This window comes from Myxocyprinus asiaticus, chromosome 42 (genome assembly GCF_019703515.2).
Source record: "Myxocyprinus asiaticus isolate MX2 ecotype Aquarium Trade chromosome 42, UBuf_Myxa_2, whole genome shotgun sequence".
Lineage (NCBI taxonomy): Eukaryota > Metazoa > Chordata > Actinopteri > Cypriniformes > Catostomidae > Myxocyprinus > Myxocyprinus asiaticus.
Window position 1 is genome coordinate 16,230,001 of NC_059385.1, and position 10,620 is coordinate 16,240,620.

At 38.4% G+C, this 10,620-nt stretch overlaps 1 protein-coding gene across 1 annotated transcript in view; it reads left to right on the forward strand.

Moving 5' to 3' along the window:
• The window catches only part of LOC127432862 (protocadherin-16-like), a 119,287-nt gene extending 111,460 nt beyond the window's left edge, over positions 1 to 7,827 (forward strand). The window contains exons 19-21 of the mRNA XM_051684340.1: positions 2,542 to 2,828; positions 2,993 to 3,134; positions 3,261 to 7,827. Coding sequence (XP_051540300.1) covers positions 2,542 to 2,828; positions 2,993 to 3,134; positions 3,261 to 5,872 — 3,041 coding nt within the window. The 3' untranslated portion in view covers positions 5,873 to 7,827. The remainder of the gene's footprint in view (positions 1 to 2,541; positions 2,829 to 2,992; positions 3,135 to 3,260) is intronic.
• The last annotated feature ends 2,793 nt before the right edge of the window (positions 7,828 to 10,620 follow it).

Genomic DNA, 10,620 nt, shown 5'->3' on the forward strand with positions numbered 1-10,620 from the left:
TACAAAAGAAGGCGAAAAGTCAAAACATTTAATATAATGACTGAAAAGACTTCAAATATAATAAAGCTGCACTACAGAACGTTTGGCTTTCTATTGCGGAGGAACATTTTATGTCAGTTGTGTTTCGGCACTGCTCTTCTGTCATTCAACCAAACATTTATAACTGAGATATTACTTGCTTTGAGGAAGATAAACAACACTCCTTTTTACGTTTTTATATGATTATTCAAGTGTTTAATTCACCACACATTAATGTTTGTATTGTACTACACATATCCCAAATTTAAGAGGTGAAACTTGTGATATGGCTGATATGAATTCAATTGACCTTAATTTATTTTTATATTACAATCTAAAGCCTCAGTGGATTATGCAAGTAAACCATAAGCACAAAAAGATGATTCAATAAAGATGGGGATGAAAAAATACTTTATTAAACATATGCAGAAATATGCAATATAACAATTAATATTATAATTTCCTTAATCGTTTCTTTGGCAGTAAAGTTTTAATAGAGAGATGATTAGGCCTACATGCTAAACAACCTGAGATGAGTATACATTCATGGGGAACTACCTTGCAGTACCTTGTATCTAGGGCTGGGTGTTTTTTTTTTCTTTTTCATGATTAATTAGAATTTGCATTTTGACACAATATTTTTTTTTTTATTAATCAAGGAATCAAGATTTTGCATAAAAATATTGCAAACGCTATAGTTAGTAAAGTAAGCCATAGTATAGTTGTACATTGTCAATCCACCAAAGGCTGAATAAGGAAGAAAAAAAGAATTCACAGCACTTGTCTTAATGCCGCTTCCGATCTGATCAGCTGCACGTGTGTGCACGCTCCAAATGAACGTGACAGGTTAACAACACGGAGTAACACCAGTAATATTCCCATTACAATTGTACACAGTGTGATTGTAGCACAACTTCGTCCATCATGCATGTACATTAGTGGCCTCGGCATGCGTATGTCGATGAATGGTCTCCTTTCTTTTCTTTTTACTTATAATGAAGCGTTAGTTACGTGACAGTTACAGGCGCTTCATAGCATATCAAATGGATGAGCTACAGGCTACTGTATATATAGGAGAATCAAACATCCACTGCTCCTTTTGCCATGATGATTCAGATAGATCGCTAATTATTGCTTTGTTCTGTGATGTGTTTCAAGTGTACTACATCTATAGCCGTCATTTGACAAGCGATCATTCTGACAAACCTTGCAAGCTGAATTGTAATGATAAATTATTTCATATTGCTGCACTGCTCAGCGTAAACTCTATCTGCAGGGGTTTATGAATATACACACAAATTGTTAGATATACAATGAGTACTTTCAAGATAAACTTGATAAATTATAGATATTGATTTCTAGATAACTTTCTAGATAGACTTGGTGAATAGACTTAAAATGAATACCTACACTGGCTAGGAAGTTTTCTTATTGTATTCTGTTATTTCTGAACATCTTGGATTTTTAGATTTTAATTTATTTTACATTTTTGACAGCTTCCTGTGTGGTGCACTTTTTCTTGCACACTTATGTTTCCTGTAATAAAAATAACTTTGATTTCTCTAACCAGTGTGCCTTGCATTCTAACAAAGAACATGTTATTTAATCATGTTTGAGTACATTTAAAAGTTGAAAAAATGCAAGATTTAATTTTTTTGCCATATCGCCCAGCCCTACTTATCTATAGTGGCTTTTAGATGCAATTTTAAATTGTTAACTCTATTTAAATAGACTATCATCTAAAAGGGCAATGGAAAGTTATAAAACAACTTGTGCTTTTCTTCAACTTGGGTAAAAGAAATGAGAAAACAGCAGCATACACACACTTTGGGAACCTTGAAACTATAGCAATGTTACAAAATAGTCAAAAGTCATGAGTATTAGTAAACATGTTACAGTAACTTAAATGGAAAACGTAGCCTATTAAAAACTTTGCGAACCGTAAACACAAAATCCCCTGAGTAATGTTCAATTCATTAAAGCATGACAACCAATATAAGCTTCAAGAACCCTACCAGAAAAAATATGCAAGCATTATAGTAATTCAACAATTTTGCCAAACAGTTTACAGTTAAACACCCATCCAGACTGCTGTATTGTCACTGCTGAAACTGCTGCAGGTTCCCCAATAGACACACACTCGACACAGAAGCCGTTGTGCCAAATCCAACCCGACAACTCAAAATATAAATCATTAATGTACTCTTACCTTAATAAATTTGTGTAAGACAATGACAGGGTTATGAACACAGATTTGTTTATGTACTCACTCATTAATGGACTTTTGTCCCAAAAAAAAATATTTTTAATGTGAATGCTTGAAGCTTTGTTAAACGTTCTAAGACATATTGGCAAAAGCACCATCACCTGATCACATATGTCGTATCTACTTTCAATTGCCCAAGCTTTGTCTCTGAAGGACATAAGATAGCTATCATTGCATTATTAATGCTGTACATGTTTATACTTACACCTCCTAAATGCATTTTCTCTGCTCTCTTCTCTTCCCTTCTGTTCCTCCAGACTCTCTTATCGGCACTGAGATCATTCTGGTTACTGGAAATGATGTGGATTCTGGCCCAGTACTGTCTTATTCTCTCCAGCTGGATGCCCCATCGCAGGGAAAATTCGGAATCCACCGCTACAATGGCCGTGTGTCTCTGACAGCACCACTGGACTTTGAGGAGAGGACATGGTATATGTTGACTATTCGAGCTTCAGATTCAAAGCACCAGAGTGAAGCCAATCTAACTGTGCTGGTGGATGATATAAATGATAACGCACCTACATTTACACAAGATCTCTACCAGGTGAATTTATAACTTTTCTACCACTGTAACTATCATTGCAGTGTAAAAAGTTTGCCAATGGGGTTTTATGATAAACATCTTGCAGTGAAAGTGAATGGCAACTGAGACTAACATTTTTCTAAAATGCCAAGTAACCGTTTTTTTTTGTTCATTTTATTTTCCAGGTAACACTTCCAGAACATTCTCCACCAGGCAGTCCTGTTATCACAGTAACAGCCACTGATCGAGATTCAGGAGAAAATGGAAAGGTTACTTATCGAGTGGTGTCATCAACAAGGGAGGGGTTTTACATTGATCCTAAAAATGGTATGGGACTGATGTTTCCACTAAATATGTTGATGTAGATTTATCATATAGATTATAGTTAAACCATTAGCATTGCAAAGAAATCATCTGCAATATAAAAGTGAATCGCTTCCTATGTCTTTACAGGTACACTTTTCATCAGACAGAAAGCAGAGTTTGACCCGGAGCAATCCTCTGTGAGCATAGTCATTGAAGCTTGTGATGGAGGGACTCCATTTCTGTCCTCTTCCGCCACAGTCCAAGTTCAGTTGACAGATGTCAATGATAATGCCCCGATATTCCATCAATTGGAGTACAGAGCCACAGTACCTGAGGACCAGCTACCTGGAGCCACCATCCTGACCTTAGAGGCAGTCGACAGAGACCTATCTCAAGAAAACTCTGGCTTTGATTTTGCAATCGCCAGTGGGAACATTGGAAACGCTTTCCAGATTGAAAGTAGCGTTCGTTTTATAGAGGGTCAAGGTTTCCAGACAGTAGGAACCCTGATCCTGGTGGAGCGACTGGATTTTGAGGCATTGTCACACTACAATCTTACCATCTCAGTCTCTGATCGTGGTGTTCCCCAACGCAGTTCTAGTGTACCGGCTAGCATCACGGTCACTGATGTAAATGACAACCCTCCTGTCTTTGGCAGAGCTGAGTATATAGTGGCTTTGAGTGAAGGGGCAGCAGCTGGTACTGAAATCTTACGCGTGACTGCAACTGATCCTGATTCAGCTCCCTATGCAGCAATCCAGTACAGCATAAGCTCTGGAGATGAGATGAAATTGTTCTTGGTGGATCAGTGGACTGGAGCACTGAGGCTTCAAAGACCACTGGACAGAGAGAGCCGGACCTCCCATTTGGTTATAGTACAAGCCTCAGACGGCCATGGTCATTTTGCCCTGGCCCCTATTAGTTTAGAGGTAAAGGACATCAATGACAACAGACCTTACTTTCCCATTGCAACTTTAACCGGCAGTATTTGTGAGAACCAACCACCCAACTCTGCTGTGACAGTGTTGCATGCCATTGACTATGACACAGGTGTTTATGGACAGCTTAAGTATTATATGATGGACCACTCCAGCCTGGGAAAAGATCTCTTTTTAGTAGACCAGAACTCAGGGGAAGTTCGAACCAAGCAGACATTTGATTTCGAGAAAGTGAACTCATATAACTTCATCGCTTTAGCTGTGGATGCAGGGAACAATTCGGCCACTGTCACTGTGCAGGTCTATGTTACAGGAGAGGACGAGTATGACCCAGTTTTCTCCTCTTCAGACTTCTCCTTTGAGGTACCAGAGGGAGCCAAAAAAGGTCAGAGCATTGGGCAAGTACAGGCCAAAGATGAGGATGGTGGTGTGGATGGGATCGTACTCTACTCCTTCCCCAATATCTCTCCATACTTTGATGTGAATAAGACCACCGGTGTGATCTACCTTAAGATGGATGGCTCTAGCAGCTCAAGCGGTGGTAGTCACTCCAAAAGAGAACCCCGCCTAATGACTATGGATGTCAATGCTCACAGCCCCCTCGATACCTCAAGAGTTGCTTCTGCTCAGCTCAACATTGACATAACCAACACATCCTTTGGTCTTGCAAATGATCTTAACATCCTCCTTGTGAGCATAATTGCTGCCTCGCTTGGAGTAATCGTCTTATTAGTAATAATTGCTGTTGCTCTTTATCTAGTAAGATCAAGGCGCAAGAAGACAGGTCAGGACACTGGAAATAGGGTTGTGTCTTCAGGGACGGCTTTGCAGAATTTGGATGATTCTAAACCCACAGGGGGAGACAGGATCTATCATCAGGCCCTTCCTGGATATGCAGGTGATGAAGAAGGAACCGGTGGAGGTTCTTACACACGAGGAGGTTCCCTTGATCCCTCTCACTCCAGTGGACGAGGATCTGCAGAAGCAGCAGAAGATGACGAAATCCGTATGATCAATGAATACCCAAGAGTTGCAAGCATCACCTCTTCCATGCAAGAGCACATCTCTGCCCGGGGTCCTGACTCGGGCATCCAACAGGATGCGGACCAACTCTCTGATATTTCTTGTGAACCTGGGCCACTTGATGCAAGCCAGTGGTTCAAAACTAAGAAACTGGGGAGCATCAGTGGTACCCTACTCTCTGGCCAACTCCCAGTCTACCGAGATGAAGGTGGGGGCTACCTTGGAGCAGGTCTAGGGTTAAACATTTCCCATCCGAAAGATTACGCCTTCCCAGAGGATGGCAAACCCACAGTAGACGGATCCCTCACAGCCATAGTGGCAAGTGACGAGGAACTGCGAGGCAGCTACAACTGGGATTACCTTCTCAACTGGTGTCCCCAGTTCCAACCCTTAGCCAGTGTCTTTACAGAGATTGCCAGGCTTAAAGATGAGAGTCTACCCCCCAACAACCCACGGCGGCCCTTCCACTCCAAACTCAAGACAGACCCCAAGCCAAGAATTGACCCGCCACCCCTCATTACCTCAGTTGCTCATCCAGGAGCAAAATCCGTCCCGCCTAAACCAGCCATAGCACGGACGTTCCACCATTTGGCAACCCTAAGGCGTTCACCCATAAGCCATGAGGGCTCTATCGCTTCAGCGGCGATGTCACCTAGCTTCTCTCCTTCGCTGTCCCCTCTTGCTGCACGGTCTCCAGCAGTTTCCCCATTTGGTGTCACTCAAGGTCCCTCAGCCTCCATCATCAGCACCACAGAGCACACACTAGAGCACAGTGATGATGCAGAGATGAGGATTTAATGCTGCATTGCACTTCATTTTATGAAGCCAATTTTTTTGTCTTTGGATAAGACATATTAGTCACTCTTAGCAATGTTGCATATCTGAAAAGGCAGCATAAAAAAATCAGCCGCTCAGCCATCATTGTGACGCAGGTGTCTGGTAATTGAAAGGGTAAAATCATTGTGTGGCTGTGAAATTACATTACCCTTCATCAGAGCCACCGCAGTGTTGACATAAAGAGTTGTATGTGTTGCTCAGTGTTGTCTCACTGGCTGGCCAGGGAGGCAAGACATAATTGCTCCTTTGTTTTGTTTTTTATATTTGAGGACTCAGACAACTTTGAAACTTCTCCAGTGTTGCGTTCAGTCCATCCAAAATAGCTGCTATCATACTTTATAGACCGCAATGAGAACTCTTTGTGGGAACTCAAACTTATATCATGTTTGTTATGACCAAGAGATGATTTCTGGGGGTTTTTTCCCCCCTTAATTTTCTCTTTTATTTTTTTATTTTTTTACAGTGATACTCTCCATTTCATGGAAATATTTTTTTTAACACGGTTTAACTTCTGACTTTGAAATGCCATTGCTTTGAGTGAGCGAAGAGGTTCTTAAATTGTAGTGACATTCTTTATCTGTATATTTATAAGAACATGTATGCTAGCCATAATATGTGTATTATCATTGTATAGTGACTAGGATCACCATACTGTGCGGTTGTGAAATTTGTGTCACTAGTAATGTGAATGATTGGAAGATGTTTTATAATATAATTTATAAAGAGAAAGGCTGAATGTGTTTAAACATCCCATGTTACATAGTGTTGTATTCTTTTAACTAGATTTTTCAGCATCCTAGCTAACTTATTGTAGAGAAGCTCTGACAAGGCCATATTGATTAAGGCTTATCTGGAAGCCTGTCAAGAAATTGGTGAGACCTGAAAGACTCTTCTATTTGTGAATGGGTTTCTTCCAACTAAATGACAACTTAAACAGAGCAGCTCTTTAACACTGTTTCTATGCCACTCTTTTTTGGCAGTAAGACAGAAAATGTATGTATTTTCTGTATAACTAACCTTCGCTAGGTATGTTTAAAGTGACAAAATTCTTACTCCATTTTGGGATGCAGATATTGACCTTTCAGGGTGATTCACAAGGAAACTGAACTTTTTTGGATAAACTCTGGATAAACTTCTGAAGAGCCCTGCAGTTTTATCTCTCATCTCCTCTGTGGAAACAGATTTAAGCATTTGGATGACCTTTCTTTTCAGAGAGCTATTTTGCTACCTCTAGTGCATGCCTGATACCACCACTGCCCCTGTTCAGCACCCAGAATAAATGTGAGGAAAAGAAGAGCCTGACATTTTCAAAGTTTGTGTTATGCAGCAAAAGGCCAATCATCTGGCTTTTAGAGGAAAAAAGAACACAGAAGGGGTCAGAGTCGAATTTGTCCTTCATTAAAAAGCAATTTGAAAGGATACAGTAGGTTTTAAAGAACCGGCCCTAAGGCTGTGTAGTTAAAGACAGGGTATGCCCATTTTCAAATCAATTGCAGCCATGTAGAAACAGCAAGCATTTCTTTAAATTAAATCAGTTCATACACAAGGAAAAGTGTATAGATGATCATGCATATTGTGAACCAACCATACCAGACATCTATGACTGATCACATTTGGCATAGCTGTATAGTATGTGCAAGGCATCCCATACAGGAAATCCATCACTAATAAATAGCATGCTTATTATTTTATGTCATCAAGCCATTAGATCATTTTCTGGCTTTAACAGATCACATGCACCTCTCAGATGCTTGTTGACACCCACTTCTAATAAAAGGGTTTGGCTATTTCAGCTACGCCCATTACTAACAGGTGCATACAGTCAAGCATACAGCCATGTGAGTTAAGGTGTCCACATACTTTTGGCCATGTAGTGTACGTACAATATTTATATGTGAAATAAAATCTTACATACACCTTGCATTTTCTCTGGCACTCACATTATGTCTCCGCCGCATTGAGTTTTCTCATCCCCTGCTGTGAGGTTGCTGTTGGCCAAGATTCAGCTCTCTTCAATCTCTGCTATGCATGTCTAACTGATTTACACCATCCCAGATATCACACAGAAAATAATACTTCCACAGTCAGTGTCTTATAAACACTGTAATGAGCAATGTGAATACCGTATAAACATTTTTTCTTTTTCACCGGCAGCATTATCAGGGTCAGATCTAACCTTTCCAGTTTGATATAAGAATATTGTGATCTGTTGCACTTTTTCAGCAATCTGTATAGCATGTAGGTTTGTGTTATCAAGATAGTGTCTACTGGCTATACAGTTTGGTTATTTTTCACCGCCTCTTGCTCCATTTGAAATAGATTGCTTTCCATTTTTTCAAATTGTTCATCCTTTTCCCCCTGGAAGTGTTATAGTTCACCCAAAAATAAATATTCTGTCATAATTTACTCAGCTTCATGTCATTCTAAACCCCTATGACTTTCTTCACCTTAAATCAAAAGGAGATGTTTTAATGAATATTTCGGCCTGTCTTTTCAGTAGTTTTCATTGAAAAATAAGATTTAGATACAATTTGACTTTTTGGAATTTTGGGTTGTTTCTTACCGAAGAATATCTTATGCCTTCATAATACTTGGGATATTAAAAGTGAGGCACTATCCACTGCTATTGTATTGAAAAGGTAGATAAAGATATTCATTAAAATAACTCCTTTTGTGTTCTGTATAAGAGAGAAAGTTCAACAAGTTTGGAACGACATGATGGTAAATATTAAGACAGAATTTTCCTTTTAAGGTGAACTATTCTTTTAACATCATGTTTTTTCACCTTTTTTTATGCATGTCTTTCCAGTTCCAGTAAATAATTTGATAAATAAAATAAATAAAATCACTGTCACACTTTAAACAAATTAAGAAGCATATACTCTTCCTGGCTCTTGGTATTTGGTGGGCTGACCATAAAACAGAATTTATAACATTCTAAATGTCTGTATTACGGTAGAAACCTGCATTTTCTTATAACAGTTATTTATCAAGGTGAGAAGCATGTTCTAGCTTGTGAACTTTTTTAGGAACAATTAAGTTGTCAAATTTCATGATTGGTGACTTGAATTATTAGACCCAAAGAACTGTGACAAGTCTAGTCTGTGGAAACACCTGAACAACACCTCTTCTAATTGTTTCTATGCTCCTGAGTGTTCACCTGCCCTTGAGTTCGCAAACAAAAAGTATTATAAAGAGTCTCTCATTACACTCAATTTTATATTCCCTATAAGACATACTTCAAAATGCCAGTAAGGTTTGGATAAAGCCACTGAAGAGGACACATATGGTAAGAGATTATGGTCGCAGTGATAAATCAAATTCCTGGACCTATAAAAAGATAAAACAGACACACTTCTACATACAGATTTCTGTGACAGGAAGTGTCTCTGTTTCTTTAACCCAGAGCGGACACTATATAATACACAGCATTTGGAACGTGGGTCTTGTAATTATTTCACTAAGAAGGACTCGAACAATTAAAAATCTAAGTGCCCCTTTATCTCTTTATGGACTGTAAGAAAAAAAAACTCTTTTGGTACATTTTTGTAGTCATTCATAAGTAAAGGGCTGCTGAAGGATTTTGGCTATTTCTGGTATCCTGGATGTTTACCCTACAATTTTCTCATCATTTATTCAAAGTGCGTTGCTTTTTAATTATTTTTTTTTTTTTTTTTTTTTTTTTGCTGAGCTGATACATTACATTATTTTTTAACCTGCTGGCATACTAATTTATATGAATTAAACTAATTAAACTAATTATTTGTTTTCTGAAGCTCATGAGGTGAGGTGTGCAAGCTGATAAGAGCATATCAGGAATAGAAATACAAATCAATGTATTTTTACTTCACCCAACCCTGTCCCAAACTAAATGGATAAAATCATTGATTAAATAAAAAATTTTAAACTAAAAATAGCAGACAAGATAGCATTATTTGTTGCCCTGCACATAACCATAAATAGAGCTTGTCACGGAGCTTTGTATTGGTTAAGTGTCAAGTGTTCTCTGCAACTAAAAGGGGTTTATGACCCCATCATCAGGGATATGTCAAGCTCTATCCATAAAAGATTATGTAGACAATAATAATCATGAATTTTCAACAGATGAGGGTCAAACCCTGCATTCCACTGAGACACATATTGTGTCAGACAATGAGTCGAAGAGAAAGCCTCTGGTTTTGGTATTAGACTGCAAATTTTATTGAAGAATAACACAGAAGTAGTAAAAAAGTGATGTAGTTTATGTATTTTTTATAAGAGATTTATAATTTCTTAAACACAACAGTTGAAAAATAAGAAAAGTCTGCACAGCACCATTCAAGACGAAATTAAAGATCAAAGAAAAGTGAAGATCCTGCAGTCTTTGAATCTACTGTTAAAACAAGTCTGGTACTCCCATCAGATCAGTAGTAAATTGTAATGATCCCTGCATTCCTCATGGAAAAAGTAAAATGTATCTTTCATTGATTATAATTACTCCTTCCAGTCAAAATTACTTAAAAGTCAAATGAAAACCAAACGGTAAATGTCAGTAAGAAATTTGAGTTATGCCAAATATATATTTTGAATTACAGGACCATTGTTTTGCCTCTTAGATCTTATCATCCTGAGATGCTATAAACTGTTCTTGAAAAGTGCCTATAAAGAGGGTCTGTTAATTTAGACCAGATCTGGGTAATGCAAAGGGGAGTTTTCTCCAGTTTCTTAAA